At 35.4% G+C, this 21,930-nt stretch overlaps 1 protein-coding gene across 1 annotated transcript in view; it reads right to left on the bottom strand.

Annotated features, from left to right (window-relative positions):
- The window catches only part of ANKRD36C (ankyrin repeat domain 36C), a 176,876-nt gene that overhangs the window by 10,337 nt on the left and 144,609 nt on the right, over positions 1 to 21,930 (bottom strand). The window contains exons 80-83 of the mRNA XM_077958762.1: positions 18,924 to 19,062; positions 11,311 to 11,524; positions 8,780 to 8,963; positions 6,741 to 7,658 (exon numbers count right to left, since the gene is read on the bottom strand). Coding sequence (XP_077814888.1) covers positions 6,741 to 7,658; positions 8,780 to 8,963; positions 11,311 to 11,524; positions 18,924 to 19,062 — 1,455 coding nt within the window. The remainder of the gene's footprint in view (positions 1 to 6,740; positions 7,659 to 8,779; positions 8,964 to 11,310; positions 11,525 to 18,923; positions 19,063 to 21,930) is intronic.

Genomic DNA, 21,930 nt, shown 5'->3' with positions numbered 1-21,930 from the left:
GCTGGACAATCTGTGCTGGTCAGCTGTTGCAGCTCGACCAGCAAGAGCTGAAGCAGGGCGAGGCATCACCTCACCTGGGAAGTGCAAGGGGGAAGGGAATCCCTTTTCCTAGCCAGGGGAACTGAGACACACAACACCTGGAAAATCGGGTAACTCCCACCCCAATACTGCGCTTTAAGCAAACGGGCACACCAGGAGATTATATCCCACACCTGGCGGGGAGGGTCCCATGCCCACGGAGCCTTCCTCATTGCTAGCACAGCAGTCTGTGATCTACCCGCAAGGCAGCAGCGAGGCTGGGGGAGGGGCGCCCGCCATTGCTGAGGCTTAAGTAGGTAAACAAAGCCCTGGGAAGATCGAACTGGGTGGAGCTCATAGCAGCTCAAGGAGGCCTGCCAGTCTCTGTAGACTCCACCTCTGGGGACAGAGCACAGCTAAACAACAACAACAACAACAAAAAAGCAGCAGAAACCTCTGCAGACGCAAGCGACTCTGTCTGACAGCTTTGAAGAGAGCGGTGGATCTCCCAACACAGAGGTTGAGATCTGAGAACGGACAGATTGCCTGCTCAAGTGGGTCCCTGACCCCAGAGTAGCCTAACTGGGAGACATCCTCCACTAGGGGCAGACCGACACCCCACACTTCACACGGTGGAGTACACCACTGAGAGGAAGCTTTCAAAGCAAGAATCAGACAGGTACACTCGCTGTTCAGCAGTATTCTATCTTCTGCAGCCTCTGCTGCTGACACCCAGGCAAACAGAGTCTGGAGTGGACCTCAAGCAATCTCCAACAGACCTACAGCTGAGGGTCCTGACTGTTAGAAGGAAAACTAACAAACAGGAAGGACACCCACACCAAAACCCCATCAGTACGCCACCATCATCAAAGACCAGAGGCAGATAAAACCACAAAGATGGGGAAAAAGCAGGGCAGAAAAGCTGGAAATTCAAAAAATAAGAGTGCATCTCCCCCTCCAAAGGAATGCAGATCATCGCCAGCAATGGATCAAAGCTGGATGGAGAATGACTTTGACGAGATGAGAGAAGAAGGCTTCAGTCCATCAAACTTCTCAGAGCTAAAGGAGGAATTACATACCCAGCGCAAAGAAACTAAAAATCTTGAAAAAAGAGTGGAAGAATTGATAACCAGAATAATTAATGCAGAGAAGGCCATAAACGAACGGACAGAGATGAAAACCATGACACGAGAAATACGTGACAAATGCACAAGCTTCAGTAACCGACTCGATCAACTGGAAGAAAGAGTATCAGCGATTGAGGATAAAATGAATGAAATGAAGCGAGAAGAGAAATCTAAAGAAAAAAGAAGAAAAAGAAATGAACAAAGCCTGCAAGAAGTATGGGATTATGTAAAAAGATCAAATCTACATCTGATTGGGGTGCCTGAAAGTGAGGGGGAAAATGGACCCAATTTGGAAAACACTCTTCAGGATATCATCCAGGAGAACTTCCCCAACCAAGTAGGGCAGGCCAACATTCAAATTCAGGAAATACAGAGAACACCACAAAGATACTCCTCGAGAAGAGCAACTCCAAGACACATAATTGCCAGATTCACCAAAGTTGAAATGAAGGAAAAAATCTTAAGGGCAGCCAGAGAGAAAGGTCGGGTTACCCACAAAGGGAAGCCCATCAGACTAACAGCAGATCTCTCGGCAGAAACTCTACAAGCCAAAAGAGAGTGGGGGCCAATATTCAACATTCTTAAAGAAAAGAATTTTCAACCCAGAATTTCATATCCAGCCAAACTAAGTTTCATAAGTGAAGGAGAAATCAAATCCTTTACAGATAAGCAAATGCTTAGAGATTTTGTCACCATCAGGCCTACCTGACAAGAGACCCTGAAGGAAGCACTAAACATGGAAAGGAACAACCGGTACCAGCCATTGCAAAAACATGCCAAAATGTAAAGACCATCGAGGCTAGGAAGAAACTGCATCAACTAACGAGCAAAATAACCAGTTAATATCATAATGGCAGGATCAAGTTCAAACATAACAATATTAACCTTAAATGTAAATGGACTAAATGCTCCAAGTAAAAGACACAGACTGGCAAACTGGATAAAGAGTCAAGACCCATCAGTCTGCTGTATTCAGGAGACCCATCTCACATGCAGAGACATACATAGGCTCAAAATAAAGGGATGGAGGAAGATCTACCAAGCAAATGGAGAACAAAAAAAAGCAGGGGTTGCAATACTAGTCTCTGATAAAACAGACTTTAAACCATCAAAGATCAAAAGAGACAAAGAAGGCCATTACATAAGGGTAAAGGGATCAATTCAACAGGCACAGCTAACTATCCTAAATATATATGCACCCAATACAGGAGCACCCAGATTCATAAAGCAAGTCCTTAGAGACTTACAAAGAGACTTAGACTCCCATACAATAATAATGGGAGACTTCAACACCCCACTGTCAACATTAGACAGATCAACGAGACAGAAAGTTAACAAGGATATCCAGGAATTGAACTCATCTCTGCAGCAAGCAGACCTAATAGACATCTACAGAACTCTCTACCCCAAATCAACAGAATATACATTCTTCTCAGCACCACATCACACTTATTCCAAAATTGACCACATAATTGGAAGTAAAGCACTCCTCAGCAAATGTACAAGAACAGAAATTATAACAAACTGTCTCTCAGACCACAGTGCAATCAAACTAGAACTCGGGACTAAGAAACTCACTCAAAACCGCTCAACTACATGGAAACTGAATAACCTGCTCCTGAGTGACTACTGGGTACACAACGAAATGAAGGCAGAAATAAAGATGTTCTTTGAAACGAATGAGAACAAAGATACAACATACCAGAATCTCTGGGACACATTTAAAGCAGTGTGTAGAGGGAAATTTATAGCACTAAATGCCCACAAGAGAAAGCTGGAAAGATCTAAATTTGACACTCTAACATCACAATTAAAAGAACTAGAGCAGCAAGAGCAAACACATTCAAAAGGTAGCAGAAGGCAAGAAATAACTAAGATCACAGCAGAACTGAAGGAGATAGAGACACAAAAAAACCCTCCAAAAAATCAATGAATCCAGAAGCTGGTTTTTTGAAAAGATCAACAAAATTGATAGACCGCTCGCAAGACTAATAAAGAAGAAAAGAGAGAAGAATCAAATAGACGCAATAAAAAATGATAAAGGGGGTATCACCACCAACCCCAAAGAAATACAAACTACCATCAGAAAATACTATAAATACCTCTACGCAAATAAACTAGGAAATCTAGAAGAAATGGATAATTTCCTGGACACTTACACTCTCCCAAGACTAAACCAGGAAGAAGCTGAATCCCTGAATAGAACAATAGCAGGCTCTGAAATTGAGGCAATAATTAATAGCCTACCAACCAAAAAAAGTCCAGGACCAGATGGATTCACAGCTGAATTCTACCAGAGGTACAAGGAGAAGCTGGTACCATTCCTTCTGAAACTATTCCAATCAATAGAAAAAGAGGGAATCCTCCCTAACTCATTTTATGAGGCCATACATCATCCTGATACCAAAGCCTGGCAGAGACACAACAAAAAAAGAGACTTTTAGACCAATATCCCTGATGAACATCGATGCAAAAATCCTCAATAAAATACTGGCAAACCGGATCCAGCAGCACATCGAAAAGCTTATCCACCATGATCAAGTGGGCTTCATCCCTGGGATGCAAGGCTGGTTAAACATACGCAAATCAATAAACGTAATCCAGCATATAAACAGAACCAAAGACAAAAACCACGATTATCTCAATAGATGCAGAAAAGGCCTTTGACAAAATTAAACAGCTCTTCATGCTAAAAACTCTCAATAAATTTGGTATTGATGGAACGTATTTCAAAATCATAAAAGCTATTTATGACAAATCCACAGCCAATTATCATACTGAATGGGCAAAAACTGGAAAAATTCCCTTTGAAAACTGGCACAAGACAGGGATGTCCTCTCTCACCACTCCTATTCAACATAGTGTTGGAAATTCTGGCTAGGGCAATCAGGCAAGAGAAAGAAATCAAGGATATTCAGTTAGGAAAAGAAGAAGTCAAATTGTCCCTGTTTGCAGATGACATGATTGTATATTTAGAAAACCCCATTGTCTCTGCCCAAAATCTCCTTAAGCTGATAAGCAACTTCAGCAAAGTCTCAGGATACAAAATGAATGTGCAAAAATCACAAGCATTCTTATACACCAGTAACAGACAAACAGAGAGCCAAATCATGAATGAACTTCCATTCACAATTGCTTCAAAGAGAATAAAATACCTAGGAATCCAACTTACAAGGGATGTAAAGGACCTCTTCAAGGAGAACTACAAACCACTGCTCAGTGAAATAAAAGAGGACATAAACAAATGGAAGAACATACCATGCTCATGGATAGGAAGAACCAATATCGTGAAAATGGCCATACTGCCCAAGGTAATTTATAGATTCAATGCCATCCCCATGAAGCTACCAATGAGGTTCTTCACAGAATTTGAAAAAACTGCTTTAAAGTTCATATGAAACCAAGAAAGAGCCCGCATCTCCAAGACAATCCTAAGTCAAAAGAACAAAGCTGGAGGCATCACGCTACATGACTTCAAACTATACTACAAGGCTACAGTAACCAAAACAGCATGATACTGGTACCAAAACAGAGATATAGACCAATGGAACAGAACAGAGTCCTCAGAAATAATACCACACATCTACAGCCATCTGATCTTTGATAAACCTGAGAAAAACAAGAAATGGGGAAAGGATTCCCTATTTAATAAATGGTGCTGGGAAAATTGGCTAGCCATAAGTAGAAAGCTGAACCTGGATCCTTTCCTTACTCCTTATACGAAAATTAATTCAAGATGGATTAGAGACTTAAATGTTAGACCCAATACCATAAAAACCCTAGAAGAAAACCTAGGTAATACCATTCAGGACATAGGCATGGGCAAGGACTTCATGTCTAAAACACCAAAAGCAACGGCAAAAAAGCCAAAATTGACAAATGGGATCTAATTAAACTAAAGAGCTTCTGTACAGCAAAAGAAATTACCATCAGACTGAACAGGCAACCTACAGAATGGGATAAAATTTTTGCAATCTACTCATCAGACAAAGCGCTAATATCCAGAACCTACAAAGAACTCAAACAAATTTACAAGAAAAAAACAACCTCATCAAAAAGTGGGCAAAGAATATGAACAGACATTTCTCAAAAGAGGACATTCATACAGCCAACAGACACATGAAAAAATGTTCATCATCACTGGCCATCAGAGAAATGCAAATCAAAACCACATACCATCTCACACCAGTTAGAATGGCAATCATTAAAAAGTCAGGAAACAACAGGTGCTGGAGAGGATGTGGAGAAATAGGAACACTTTTACACTGTTGGTGGGATTGTAAACTAGTTCAACCATTATGGAAAACAGTATGGCGATTCCTCAAGGATCTAGAACTAGATGTACCATATGACCCAGCCATCCCATTACTGGGTATATACCCAAAGGATTATAAATCATGCTGCTATAAAGACACATGCACACGTATGTTTATTGTGGAACTATTCACAATAGCAAAGACTTGGAATCAACCCAAATGTCCATCAGTGACAGACTGGATTAAGAAAATGTGGCACATATACACCATGGAATACTATGCAGCCATCAAAAAGGATGAGTTTGTGTCCTTTGTAGGGACATGGATGCAGCTAGAAACCATCATTCTCAGAAAACTATCGCAAGAACAGAAAACCAAATACCGCATGTTCTCACTCATAGGTGGGAACTGAACAATGAGATCACCTGGACTCGGGAAGGGGAACATCACACACCAGGGCCTATCACGGGGAGGAGGAAGGGGGAGGGATTGCATTGGGAGTTATAACTGATGTAAATGACGAGTTGATGGGTGCTGACGAGTTGATGGGTGCAGCACAGCAACATGGCACAAGTATACATATGTAACAAACCTGCACGTTATGCACATGTACCCTAGAACTTAAAGTATAATAATAAAAAAAAATTTAAAAAAAACAAAACTGAAAGTAAATTATAAATGCCAGTGGGAAGATTAAATCAAATATGGTTTGGCTAAAATTTACCACATTTTCCCCATATTATAATATAAGTAAAATTAGATGCCTTTAAAGAATGGAATGATCATATCTATACATAATTTGAGATTGAAATAGTTTCAGATTTAAGTCAAATTGATATGAAGAAAAACAAAATTGTACCAACTAAGATATATTTAAAGCTACTGAAGAAAAATAATTATGAAATAAGGAATACACTTCAGTTCATCTGGGAAATCTGAAATTAACTGTCGAAGTACCCCACTTAATTGAATCAATTTCAAAATACCATTTTAGGTATGAGCATTTCCATATATCTGATTTATCATGGACTTGAAATGTCTTGAAATGAAAAAAATTATTTCAGCAGTATAAGGCTACATTATTAATATTAGTCTACATTAACATTTTATAACTTAAAATTGTATAAGTGACACATGAATTTAATCAGAGGAAAGAATCTCTCAGTTTTAACTCTGACTTGCTGGAAACAAGGAATGTTTTTCAGCTGATATAGCAGATACATTTATCATATGTATCCTTTTTTATATTCAACTAGATCCAACATTTAGCTGTAACCAAATATTACTTCAAATTTTACTTCAGGAAGTTTGAAAAATACTTATTTTTCTTGACACTTACTTCTCTTTCTGCTTTCTCTTTTTCATTTTGGCATTCTTTTTCTTTCAAATGATTCAATTCATTGACCAACCTCTTATTGTCTTCTTGTAGTAAAAGACGGTGCTTTCTGCACTCAGCTTGAAAGTTTTGTACTCTAGCATCACATCTGGCTTGAATATTAAGTATTGCTTTTTCTCGATTGTCAGCTTTGTTGCGAGCATCATCCAGTTGCTGTTGAAGTAACATATTTTGTTTTTTTAGTTGACAAAATCTTTCCTGCTTTTCTATGCATTTTTCCATTTTATCATATTCATTTTTGTACATTTTTTCAATGTCCTTCATTTGACACTGTTTTTGGTTTAGTTCTCTTTGTACATGTTCAAAAACCAAAGACTTTTCTTTCAGAGCCTCTCTTGTGTAATGGAGCTCAGTTTCGAGGACTCTGAACTTACTCTCAGCTTTAGAAAGTTGCTGAGAAAGAGTCAGAACACAAGAATTCGAATTTTCCTGTAAATGACACCATTTATCTACTGTGCCCTGGAAAGCAAGCTCTTGGTCTCTTTCTGATGAGTGACTTTGATCATGATCAGATAGAGCAGCATTCAGTCTACAACGGTATGATTCCGTTTCTGTTTCCAGTCTTTGCCTGGTCTGTGTTTCCTTCTCCAGTTTGGAACGGAGCGTTGCATTCTCATCTGTCAGAGCAGCAAGCTGTACACTATAATCAGCTATCGTTTTTGCTAATGTTTCCCCATTCCGTTTTAGCGTCTTTTGAAGGTCTTCATGCTTTCTTTTCATAATTTCAAAGTCTTTTAAGTATTTCTTTTCCAGGTTTTGGTTTTTTATTGTGTCTATTTCCAGTCTGAGCGTGGCAATTTCATCTTCCATCAAGTGGTTTTCATGTAGCAGATCTTCTTCTTTTTTATCAGTATCAGAAATCTAAGTAAAACAAAGAAAACTTATAACTAGTACCCAATAGGATAACATATTGTGATTGCTTTTGAAATTAAATAATAACCTGTGCATTTATACAATGAGAGGGTTGCCATAACTGGGTATCTAACTGGGAAAAAAGAAGTTGAGTCAAAACCTCAAACCTCAAAAAGCATTAATTCCCCAAAGTTTGAAAGTTTATTTGAAGACAGTGAATCCATGAAAGCAAAAAAAAAAAACCACTCGAAAATTTTTTTAAATTTCAGAATTAAAAAAGGCTTTTACTGAATTACAACAAATTGCAAAACATAAAGAATTAATAACTATGATCACGTTAAAAAATTGGGTTTACACTCTAACATCTAAGCTATACATCTCCCTATAGTGAGAGCCTTAGCCTGGCAGATATTTGGACAGATGAATGACATTTTCCAAATTCTTTAACTTCCCTTTTCCTAAAATATTGTATAGATATTCTAATTTTCTAATATTGTTATGGTCAGTTTTAAGAATGACATTTATTGATAAATGATAAGTCTAGATATTGTACTAAGCACTTTTACATGCACAAATCAATGAACTCATGTAGTTATAATTCTATAGCAAAAGGTTAAAAATATAAGCAAGCTGCAGGACTTTTCCCAGCTTTTCTGACTCTACTTCTAGTGCTCTTCCACCAAATCCGTTACTTCTGTGAGGTAGATATAGACATACAAAAATAATCTTTTATTTCAAAACACCAAAAGTCAAGAAAATTAAATTTATAAAGCTCTTCCTAGAAAATCATGAGATTATTTGCTATTGTGATCACTTTTATTTCTTTTCCATAACATTTGAAACAGTAATTAACATGAAATAGGGGAAAATATGCTGAACTATGTCACTAGGAACAAAATACTCACAATATCATTAAGTATACATTATAGAATAGCATTGTTTTCAAAAGGTCTTTGAACTAAAATAAAATATTTCAAGATTATAAATAATTGTAGCTATAAATTCCTTGATTCATTTTTAAGATGAAATACAATTTGGGGTTTTTTTTTAGGCTTAAATAATATACATTAAATGAAAGAGATATTATAAGTAACATTAAAAAAAAGTAGAAATATGAAGTTTTACCAAACCTGATTTGAATTCTTTCCTACACTCTTCAATTCCATCTCCAGTGATTTGAGAGCCAGTTTAACTTGTTCTGTCACATCAACTTCTATCCTATGTTGCTCTTCTGTTGTTCTTAACTTTTCCCGAACTTTTTGGTGCAACTCTTCAACATTTCTTCTTTTCTCTTTTTCTTGCTGTATGGTAAATCTGTAAATATACTTATCTTAGTATTTATTTTATCAGTGAGGAGTAAGCTTTAATTTTTTATCTTGTGCAAATTCCTACCTAAGGGGTACCATGGATTCTCATCAGATGGATTTTATTTGACCCCGTATATTGTGACTTGCTTTTCAATCTGACTCTGGCATAACATTATGAGACAAGGAAGCAAATATTTAATCAAAAATATATTTCCTTGCCATACCTTGAAATTGCCCTGCAAAGTCTCTTGTGGGAAAAATCCACATTCTATAGAGAACCCCCTTTTCCCCCTTGTTTTCCTTCCTTTCTATGAAGATCCAGGAGACAATCAGCTAAGAACCAGGCACCCTTTTTAAAAGTTCCCATAAGAAAACATTTTACAACCTGCTCTCTCTGAAGTCTGCTGAGAGATTCCTCTGCACAAGAAAACTTGGTCCCCACAATCATTTACCTTAACCTGAACATTTCTTTCCATTAATCCCAGGTCTTCAAATAAACTCAACCAATTGTCAACCAGAAAATGTTTAAATTTATCTATAGCCTGGAAGCCCCTGCTTTCAGTTGTCCTGCCTTTCTGAACCAAACCAAAGTATTTTTTAAATGTATTTGATTGATGTTTCATGCCTCTCTAAAATGTATAAAACCAAGCTGCGCCCCTTGGGCACATGTTCTCAGGACCTCCTGAGGGCTGTGTCAGTGGCCATGGTCACTCATATTTGGCTCAGAATAAATCTCTTCAAATATTTTACAGAGTTTGACTCTCTTTGTTGATATTAGAAAATAAAACATTCATATGTTGCTTATTATCCTAATAAAGTTTCTATGTTCTTAAATACTATTTTTCTTTCTAGTTCTCATGTTTTTAATTTCTCACCTCAATCTCATCCAAAGGACATGTATAAGTTGAAATGTACTGACAAAAGAACACCCTGCATAAGTTTCTGTTACTTGTAACTCTAGCAAATATTACGAAAAAAGATGCTGAAAATTATTCAGTAAAGTTACAAGATAAAAATTACCTTTTCTTCACACAGTAATTACTTTTCAATTAGGATGAATCGTTTAGAGTTAATTAACATAAAGTAACTTTTTATAAACAAGTTAATACATTCACTAGAAATATATTTCCACCTTCATGAAACATTCATTGCAAGTATCCCTAAACTAATTTACATTGTAAGATAGCACTTTTGATGTGTTTATGAAATATATATCAGCAGATTAGTGTAATGCAAGACTAGGTTAAGAATGTAATATGTTACCCCCTACACTTTTTAAGATTGTTTTTTGGGCAACACTTTCAATCTATCCTGTTGATTAGTATGTATTTTATAAACAATTTTAAAATCTGTTTTGGAACAACACAAGATCTAATATTTAATTAAACAATAAAGAATAATACGTGTCTTCAGCATAAAACTTTGAATTAATTTTATCTACATAGCAGAGGGATGTTGAATAAGCTAATCAGTAAACACTTTCCATTTTACTTTTTATTCCCTGCATATTAAGAATAAAACTGGATAATTTTTTTTTTTTTTTTTTGACAGGGAGTCTCACACTATCACTGGGCTAGAGTGCAATGGTGCAATCTCAGCTCACTGCAACCTCCGCCTCCCAGGTTCATGGGATTCTCCTGCCTCAGCCTCCTGAGTAGCTGGGATTACAGGTGCACACCACCACGCCTGGCTAATTTTTTGTATTTTTAGTAGAGACAGCATTTCATTATGTTGGCCAGACTGGTCTCAAACTCCTGACCTCGTGATCTGCCCACCTCAGCCTCCCGAAGTGCTGGGATTACAGGCGTGAGCCACCGCACCCGACTGATAATTTTTAAAATAATTATTCTGGATAAAGAAAATATCTATTTTATACCCTGTTGATTGAATTATAAATTAATATAAACTTTCTTAAGAACAATTTAGAAATATTGATCAAAGATCTAAAACAGATCTAAAAAAGTTTCTGTACTTTAACCAGAAGAATTTATCCAAAGTAAATAATTAAAAATGTAGAAAACTACGTGTAAATAAAAGATGTTCCTTGTAGCATTAATACAAAAACTTTTTAAAACCTAAAATTCAATTCATCAATTAAATAATGAGATTTCCAAAGGGTAAAATTCTATACAGCCATTAAAACTATGATTTAAAAGAATATGCATTTAATTATTAGAGAAGTATTCACAATTAAGAACTTGTGATATTATATCCAATAATTTCACACTCCATAAGATTAAGAAACTTTTTTCCCTGTAAATCCTAGAAGGAAAGTTAGCAATTACAAAAATTTTCCTTATACGTCTTTAGTATAAAACAAATAGTTCTAACATTTCTTTAGAACAAGGTCATACCTCACACTACAGAGTTCTTGTTCGCATTCAAGTTTTTCATGCTCTAAGCACGATTTTATTTCTTCTTTTTCAGATAGTCTCTTCCGTAGTACACTAACCTTATTTTTCATTTTTTGAATTTTTACTATAAGTCGCTCACAGTGATTATCTTTAAGTTTTATTGATCTTTTACAAAAACGAAATGCATTTTTAATTTTTGATAGGCGAACACAATCTGTAACCGGGAAAAAACAAAATAGAGATAAAATACATGAGTAAGTTTTTGGATATAAAGGACTGTGCATTTTTAACATGCATTCATTCATACATTGAACAAATATGTACATATTGAGTGCCTACAAGGTAGAAGATATTATACTAAGGTCTGCAGATAAGACAACACCTCTGCTATTGTTTTAGCTTAAAGCATAATGAAGAACCAAGATAAAAAGGTGACAATTATAAACTCAGACAGGTCCTGTAAAAAAAAAAAAACATAGTTATATGACTGCGTAAGATAATTTGATCTATACTTCACCCAGGGAAGATTTCCCTGAGGAAGAGACACTACACTGAGAAATGAAGGATGAGAAAGAAGCAGTTAGGCAAAAAGGAAAGCAAAACACCCTGGCCAGTTTACAGCACGTGCTGTGCCGAAGCTCTGCTGCAATCTATTACTAGCTCTGATGGAGTAACGGACAGGAGTTTTCATCTTACCGGAAACAATAAAAAACAAAACAGACAAAATACATTAAGCAATGATTTCCAACACAGTGGGCTTCAGGCAATGAAGATGGTAGGTGATCACTGTAAGACAGAAAACATATATAGCAGGCCTTACAATTGTCCCAGCTCTTTTGACAGAGTTTTGACAGAGGTTCAAGGCCATGACAAAGGGAGAAAATCTGACATAGAGCTGGGGTTATGAAGCTGAGAGGCTAGTAAAACCAAAGCAGATAGAGATCACAGGACTGAAAACTGGAGAGAAGAAAGCAGTACAGGAAACAAATCCTGGAGATGTGCAGAGATTCCCTCTTGGGTATTTAGTGGAGTAACGAAAAGTGCTTGTGTGCTAGGAAACTTCCTAAGAACAGTGGAAAATAAAATTTAAAAGAAACAGTTAAAGAAAATCAGCAGAAACTATGCCTGGGGTTCACACAATGACTGGAAGAGGGTCCATTCCCATGCGCCAGGCCAAAATACCTCATACTTCTCATGCTTCACATGACAATGAATATTCAGAAAGGTCTTGCCTCAGGAGTGAGGAATTACCCCAAATCTAAAAGCAAGAATGGAAAGATTATAAGTAAATCTCTGTACTCCAAATAAAACTCAAGACAGTAAGTGGAGGCAGGGAAGGTATTTTTTTTTTTTTTAAACCAGACCATACTTGTGGATATGCAAATTACATTGTCAGAAGTAAAAACTATAGTGGATGGAAATAAACACAAATTAGAGATGACAAAGGAAAATATTCCTAAATTTGACACAATAAACTGTGAGAAACTTTCAAGCAGCTAATCAATAACTCCCTAAATAAAAAAAGAAGAGATAGAAAAAAAATTAAAAGAAAAAATGGCCGAAAATATTCTAACCTTAATACAAACCATAATCCCACAGATTCAGGGAGGAAGTGTCTGGGACAGAAAAAACTGAAAATGTATCATTGTCATTTTTTTATACCATCTATGATGTATAGTATTACTGAAGGTGGACTGTGATAAGTTAAAATTATATACTAAAAATCCTAAACATTAATATAGCAAAACAGTTATCCCTAATAAACCCCAAAATATATGCAAAATTGAATCATAAAAAATAGTTGACTAAAAGAAAGCAGAAAAAGAAGGGGAACAAAGAACAGCTGGGACTAATAGCAATCAAACAGCTACTAGACAAACATAACTATTGTCAATGACATTATAAATGACACTTGTCTAAGAACCTCAACTCAAATGCAGACTGTCAGGCTCAGTAAGAAAGCAAGACCCAACTACAGGCTGCCTATAAGAAATGCACTTTAAATGTAAAGACACAAATGGTTACAAGGATGGAAAAAGATACATGCTAACAGTTGCCAAGGGCAGCTGAGCAGGAGTGGGCTGTGTTAATACCAAAGTAGATCTCATAGCAAAACAAACAAACAAACAAAAAAACCAGCAATAAATAACAAAAGGTCATGTCACAATAGTAAAAGGTTAAGTTAATCAACAAAACATAACAATCCTAAGTGTTTATGCACCTAATAACAAACCAGCTTCACAATATATGAGACCAAAGTGGATAGAACTACAAAAAGAAACAGACAATTTCTAAGTAATCTGAGGTTTCGATACCCTTTACTCAATAAGTGATAGAACAAGAAGGCAGAAAATCAGCAAGAATAGACTTGAACAACAGCACGCTTTTCAAGTACCCATGGAACACTTACCAAAAATAGGTCATATTTTAGGCCATACAACAACTCTCAACTAAAGAGTTGAGTCAGAAGGATTTAAGTCATACAAAGTATGTGCCCTGACCACAAATCAATCAGATTAAAGACCAATAACAAAAATAACTCTGGGAAATACCCAAATATTTGGAAACTAAGTAACACACATCTAAATAACCCTGGGTCAAACAGGTAATGAAAATGAAATAGAAATTAGAAAATATTCTGAACTGAATAAAAATTTGTCAACCAGAATTTGTGGAATGCAGCTACAACTGTACTTGAATAGAAATTTTTAGCACTGCCAAATGTCTATATTAGAAGAGTCTCAAATCAATGACCTTGACTTCTACCTTACGCAACTAGATAAAAGAAGAGTGAATTAAACCCAAAGCAAGCAGAAGAAAGAAAATAATACACATCTGCTGTGGTCTGAATGTTTGTCTTCCCCAAAATTTATATGCTGAAAGCCAATCACAATGTGACGGTATTAGGAGGGGTGATTTTTACATGAGCCAAGCCCTCATGAACAGAATTAGTGCTTAGTGCTCTTATACAACAGACCCCAGATCTCCTTCACCCCTTCTGCTAAGTGAGGGCGCAGAGAAAAAGAATTCATTCATGAACCAGGACATGTTCCCGAACCATACACCAAATCCAACAGCATTTGGATCTTGGACTTTGCTGACCCCACAACTGCAAGAAATCAACTTCCGTTGTTTGACCCAGTCTATGGTATTTTGTTATACTCTTGGTTTCAGAAGAAACAATAGAAAAAAATCAACACAAAACACTTTGAGGAGATCAATAAATGTGATAAAGCTCCATTTAGCCAGGCTGCTCAGAAAAAAAAGAAAAAAATACAAATTACAAATTTCAGAAATAAACAAAGTGACACTATTATAGATTCTACAGATACTAAAAATATAACAAGATATTATAATTTCTATGTAAGTAAACATGACAACTTAGATAAAATTAACAAATTCCTTTTAAAATGAAAATTAGCAAATCTCAATCAAGAAGCAATAGATAACATGAATTGCCCTATATCTATAAAAGAAAGTTAAGTTATAGTTAAAAACTTTGCTAAAAGAAAACTCCAGACCCAGCTAGCTATGTTGGTGAATTTTACAAAACATTTCTGGAAGAAAATAATACAATTATACACAAACTCTCCCAAAAGAAACAGAAAGAAGAGTATATCTCAACTCAGTCTGTAATGTTAGCATTGCCCTGAACAAAAACCAGAAAATATTACCAACAAGAAAATTCCCTCATAGCATGAATGTAAAAATTCAACCAATTTGTGATACAACGAAGACATCCTCCAATAGTGGAGTGAATAAACTGCGGTTAAACAGCCATATGGTGGAATATCACTCTACACATAAAGAAATGAGAAATCAATTCATGAAAACATGTGAAGGAACCTTAAATGCACATTACCAAGTGATGTAAGATAATCTGAAAAGGCTACTTACTGTATGATTCCAACTATATGATCAGGAAAATGCAAAACTATGGATAAAGTAAAAGTGTGCCAAAGGGTGAGGGATGGCAGGAAAGGATACATAGGCAGAGCACAGAGGATTTTTTGGGAAGTCAAAATAATTTCTATAACATGGATACACATCATTGTACCTTTGTCCAAACCCATACATATACAGTACCAAGAGTAAACCCCAATGCAAATTATGGGCTTTGGGTAATTGTAATGTGTCAATTTAGGCTCATCTGTCATAGCAACGACCACTATGGTGAAGGATACTGGTAATGAGGGAGGCTACATATGTGTTGGGGTGGGGGTATACAAAAAAATATCCAAACCTCCCTCTCAATTTTGCCAGGAACATAAAACTCGTCTAAAAAATAAAAGTCTTTATAATAAATTCTAAATGAGACTTTAGTAAGTTTAATCCAATAATATAATAAAAAGGTAATACATCATAAACAAAGGGGGTTTTATTCCAGAAAAGGAAGGGTTGGCTTAACATTGAAACATCATCATTATTTAGCATAAAATGAACTAAAAGAGAAGACCCACAGGATCATCCCAACAGATAGAGGCATCTGATAAAATTTACTCCTGCTATTTCAAAGAAGAAACACTCTCAGCAACATAAGAATCCGAGGGAAGTTCTTCAGCATGATAAAAACGTCTATGATGAATCTGCAGCTAACGTGCATCATAGTGAAAAACTGAATGCATTTCCCATAACATGAGGAACAACACAGGAATGTCTGCTTTCACTACTTGTATGTAACATTGTTCTGAAGATTCTAGTTAATGCAGTCAGGCAAGAAAAAGAAATAAGAGGCGTCCAGGTTTAAAAAAAGAAATAAAATTGTCTTTATACACAACTGTGACCATACAACATGTATGGGTAAACCTCAACCTGTGGGCCAGCTTCTTGTCTATGTCAATAAGCTTTTACTGGAACACAGCTGTGTTCATTAATTTATGGATGGTCTATGGCTGCTCTCATACTAAAATGGCAGAGTTTATCAGCTGCAAAAGAGACCCTTTTACCACAAGTCTAAAATATTCACTATCATTAGTAAGAGGGTAATTTGAGAAAGAAAGGTTTAATAACTTTTTGTCTGTGAAGAAAATCTGATCAAATCTACCAAGAATATGCCAGAACTAATAAGTGAGTTTAACAAGATTGAAGGATACAAATTCAATATTGAAAAATTAACTGCATTTCTATATGCTAGCAATAAACAATCAAATCAAAATTTTAAAATTAGCATTTTCTATAGTTTTATTAAAATGTATATTTGGATTAGCAATGCTCAACCTGTATAAAGTCAAATACATCTATACTAACTAAACTATCATTTACAACTTCATCAAAAATGAAATACAGATAAATCTGATAAAATATGAAAAGACCTGTAAACTAAAACCTGCAAATTACTACTGAGAAAATTAAATATTACTTCTATAAAAGCAGACATACACTTTATTGAGTAGAAAGATTCACTATTGTTAAGATGTCAATTCTCCCCAAATCTATAAATATGACACAATCCCAACTTAATTTCCAACAAGCAAGCAGTCTTTATTTTATTGATAAGCTGATTCTAAAGTTCATATAAAAATGCAAAGGATCTAGCGTAGTCAAAACAGAATAAAGAACAGAATTGGAGGATTCATTTCAAGAATTACTATAAATCAACAGTAACCAAAACAGTGTGCCACAGGTACAGGCTGAGTATCCCTTATTCAAAATTCTTCAGACTAGAAGTTTTTCAGATTTTGGATTTTGGAATATTTGCACATACATGATGAGATATCTCAGGGATAGGACCCAAGTCTAAACACAAAACACATTTATTTTTCATATTTACTTTATACACGAAGACTGAAGGTAATTTTAAACAATACTTTTAATAATTTGGGACATGAAACAATGTTTGTATACATGAGGTCGGATGTAGAATTTTTCCGCTGTTGCGTCTATATTGGCAATCAAAAAGTTTGGGGTTTTAGAGCACTTCAGATTTGGGATATTTAAATTAGCAATGCTCCACATGCATAAAGAAAGTTAAATACAGAAAATCCCCAACTTAAGGTGGTTTGACTTATTGACTTTACAGTGGGTTTACTGAAGTATTAAATTGCTTTTGACTCAAACACTGGGTTTACCCCAATTTGAGGAGCATCTGTAAATTAATAAAACTCAATAGAGAGTCTAGAAATACATAACATATATGCAACCAGCTTATGTTTGACAAAGGCAGCATGGCAATGCAGTGGAGAAACGATAGTCTTTCAACATGTGGTGCTGGAACAACTGGCTGTCCATATCCAAAAAGTGAACTTGAATCCATACCTCACCTCACTCCATATACAATATGAAACTCAAAAATGGAGGATAGATTTCAATGTAAGATCCAAATCTATAAAATTTCTAGAACAAAGCATAGGAAAAAATCTTTGTAACCTTGTGCTAGGCAAACATTTTTTACATATGGCAAAAAATGCAAAATCTGTAATTCAACAAACAATTAAGTTGGACTTCATTACGATTAAAATCTTCTGCTCTTCAAAAGATACTACAAAGCAAGTGAAAAGTCAACCCAAAAACTGGAAAAAAAAAAATACCCTTGTAAAAAAGTAGCTAAAAAGTAATAGTATCCAAATACATACAGAATTATTAAAACTCAACAGGTAAGAAAACATCAACCTAATTTTCTAAATGGCAAAAGATTTGAAAAGACAGTTCAACAAAGAAGATATACAGATGGCAAATAAACATGGAAAGATGCTCAACATTTTAGTCATTAGGATCGTGTACATTAAACCCACAATAATATACATAATACACCCATCAGAATGACTAAAATTAAAAAAAAATAAATACAGCACTACTGTGACAACATAGCAACTGGAATGGTCATTTACTGCTGATGAGAATAGAAAATAGTACAAATATTTTGGAAAATCATTTAGCAGTTTTTAAAAACAGGAATATAAAGGGCCATGAGGAGACTTCAGTGGGTGATGGATATATGTTGACTATCTTGATGATAGTAATAGTTTCACATGTGTATACATCTGTTAAAACTTATCAAATGGTACCTTTTACATGTGTGCACTTTATCATATATCAATTGTACCACACTAAAGCTACCGACTGTAGAAGCAAACACCTAAGGCACTGGCTGTGACACAGAAAAGGGTATGCAATGATGCAGTATAAAGTTCGAGGATGGAGATCTTATTGCTATAAGAGGTCCTTATAGCAATAAATGGCAGCTGGGTTTTCAGCAAGCAGGTAACATGATCAGATGTGATTTTTTATAACTATATAATTATGGTTGCAGAACAGGTCATGGTTTTGGAAGGCAGAATAGTAGGAAAGACAGTTATAAGGTTATCATAGTATTTCAGGTGGGAGGAAATGGTAACTTGACCATGAGTAAATGGGTAATGGCATAGAAGAGAAGCAGAGTAAACAAACACATTGGGCCTGCCATTCACACTGAGAAAAGTACAGTGAGGAAATGATCATAGCTCTTTGACTGAAAGGGTACAAGACACAGTAGTTTTCATTCTATGTTGACATAAGGCATATTTCTGAGATGAACATTCTTGTGACATATCAGTACTGTACAGTACAGTGGTAAGCAATGTGTGCATACATTGCTATAGGATTAAAAAAGCCTTATATTTATGTATTGGTCCTACCTTTACACTTCATTTCATGTTGATCAATGAGTAATATAACTTTCTTACAATTGGAGCAAAGCGAGTCATCCTCTGAGGCTATTTGAGATGACTGAATTATGTCATCAAAGTCATCCCTAGAATGTATTTGGTTTTTCACCTAGAAAATAAACAACACTGTTTCAAAATGTCCCCAGAATATTTATAGCATATACTAAATGTACAGAAGTGGGAATTACCCATCTGTTTATATGAGCACAAACACAGGTGCTTGTTCTGTACTTTTTTTTAAAAGCAATTTCCTTTATGTTGACTCTAGTTCAGCAGGTCACATGGTCTACGGAAAAATTAGTTTCCCAGTTCCTATGCCATTCAGAAAACTGACAGAGAGACTTGGGTTAATTAAGGAACAAAGATTAAGAAAATGTCTTCCTGAGGTTGAATTATCTTAATTGCAAAAACAATCTGTTTCTACATACAATTATGTATTTAGATAATCCCATTTTACACAAGAGATTTTCATAAGTAAAAAATTCAAATGGATCAAATAATTGGTGAAGAGAAAAACCAGAGTAGCAGCAAGTGACCCTCTAAGTCTTTTTGAAGTTGAACTTTCCTCAAAGCCAGGAGCTCTACTTTACTTGTAATATGCTTACCTCATTCTTAAATCTTTGCATATATCACTTAATTCCACTTTTAGACATACGGCTGATGTTCTGTCACCATGTGGTGGAGAATAATGCACATTTTCTAATTCAAGTTTTATGCTTTCATACTTACTTGCACTACAGTTGTCATATAACGGCTTCTGGAACACATTCTATATTGGTTTTGTACTGTTGTGTTTGTAATAACAGAAACACCATGATCTTTTTTTTTTCTTAAATCACAGGCTTCATTTCTTTGGAGCAAGTAAGTCACATATCTAAAAGGCTTTTTGAATCACTAAATTGAGGCATATGTCCGATGTTTACTTTCCAATTAGTGGTATTTTGGGATTTTTTTTTTTTTTTTTTTCGATCATTTGCCTAATAACCTATTTGTCTTCCTTTATTTCAACCATAACTACTTCTGGGTTTCTTGCCTTCGTACTTTCTGTATCATTATAAAATTTTTCCTTGTTTGGGTTAAAACCATGTTCAGTATCTGGTTTGTTGTCATTTTCACAGTCTATACTTTATTTCCACTTAAATAAAGCTGGGGTGACTGGCAAGCATATTCTGGGGACCCAGAATATGAATGAGATAGAAAGGCATTTTTGAGACCGGGTTATTTTTGTTCAGGAAATATCTGGACTACTACAGAGACAGACATGCCAGATGCATCACTTTCCTGACAATCAGGTGAATCATTTGTCAAATTAGAGGGTATTTACTTAAGTTTGTTCTTCCTGTGGAGTTATTAGGTAGTTGCTCTTCCTCAATACAAGCAGTTTTGTAATTTTCACAAATTTCACCGAAACTCTGCTTTATTTGTGATGAATTTTAAAGTTTTCTTTACCCTAATTTGTCTTGTTTGATCCACATTTTCTCATACTTTTGCACACAAGTAAGTCCTGCATATATAAAGAGGTCATTTCTATCACAATACTTTTTCAACTAGTTGTTGAGACAATTTTTGCACATGCAAAAGTGGAAGATAAATTTGCTAGTTTTGTTTCTCAGATGTCTTTTCTGTCAGAGTACATGTTTTAAAAATAACTTTAAATAATCAAGTGTAAAAAGAGAAAAATTAAAAAATAATTAAAGTTTAATATTAATCTTTTTAATCTATGTTTTGTTTTTTTTTTTTTTTTTGAGACGGAGTCTCACGCTGTTGCCCAGGCTGGAGTGCAGTGGCGCGATCTCGGCTCACTGCAAGCTCCGCCTCCTGGGTTCACGCCATTCTCCTGCCTCAGCCTCCTGAGTAGCTAGGACTACAGGCGTCCGCCACCGCGCCCGGCTAATTTTTTGTATTTTTAGTAGAGACGGGGTTTCACTGTGGTCTCGATCTCCTGACCTTGTGATCCGCCCGCCTCGGCCTCCCAAAGTGCTGGGATTACAGGCTTGAGCCACCGCGCCAGGCCTTTAATCTATGTTTACCTACTCCCAAATCACTGGATTGTAACTAAGAAGTGAAAAATAATTTGCGTTAGCCTAAAAGAGGTGCAAAAACATAAACCATGAAACTTTAATTTGTCACTGTTTGGACTAAACTTGACTAATTCATTATGTGTTAAATTTCCCAAAAATGAATTAGGAGATGACTTGTGGTACTATAAAGGCACCATCACTTTAAAAGATTTTATCACTATACCTACAGTGTACACTCGAGTGCTTTTTCCAAAGATTACTAACTAGTGATCAGGCAAACTTTAAATTATTAGGAGCCAAAATCAACACCAGTCAGTAAGAAAAGCAAATTCGTACATTTTAATGCAAATTATATATTGTAATATGATTGACAGTGTTATATACTTATATAGATTATAGGCTTAAGTTCTAAGGTCTACTAATGACAGTGGATTTAATAAATTTAATAATATTTACAGATTTTCTATATTGAAATACATTAGGCAGTTATTGTTTGTACCCTAATACCAAAGGTGCGATTCTGCAAGGTATAATTCTCTTGATAGCCAGTTGGGTTGATTTTATGACCCATTCTCTCCCTGATTATAGAAACTGAAGTCAGAGATCCAAAGGGAAAATTAATTCTTAACTTTGGTATTAGTGACTGGCAATAAAAAAAACTGCAAAGTTTGAACCACTAGCAATAATTACTCCTTTAATCTGAATCCAATACAGTGATCGTCACTGTTAAATTGTTTATAATTTCTATTGCTTAAAATTGTAATTCAATATTTGATGTTACCTTCTTTAATATAATAGGAAGCTATAAAAATAGAAGTGCAAACAATATCAGGAACTTTTTAACTCAATTCCAAGAGTAAAGATTAGATATACATTACTATCGATTCCAACACTAAGTTTTAAAACTAGTTAAATGTTTTTAAAATGAAATATTAAATTACAATCAACTGATACTA

The sequence above is a fragment of the Macaca mulatta genome, chromosome 13 (genome assembly GCF_049350105.2).
Source record: "Macaca mulatta isolate MMU2019108-1 chromosome 13, T2T-MMU8v2.0, whole genome shotgun sequence".
Taxonomy (NCBI): domain Eukaryota; kingdom Metazoa; phylum Chordata; class Mammalia; order Primates; family Cercopithecidae; genus Macaca; species Macaca mulatta.
The sequence above is the reverse complement of the archived record's forward strand: the minus strand, read 5'-3'. Positions and strand labels throughout refer to the sequence as shown.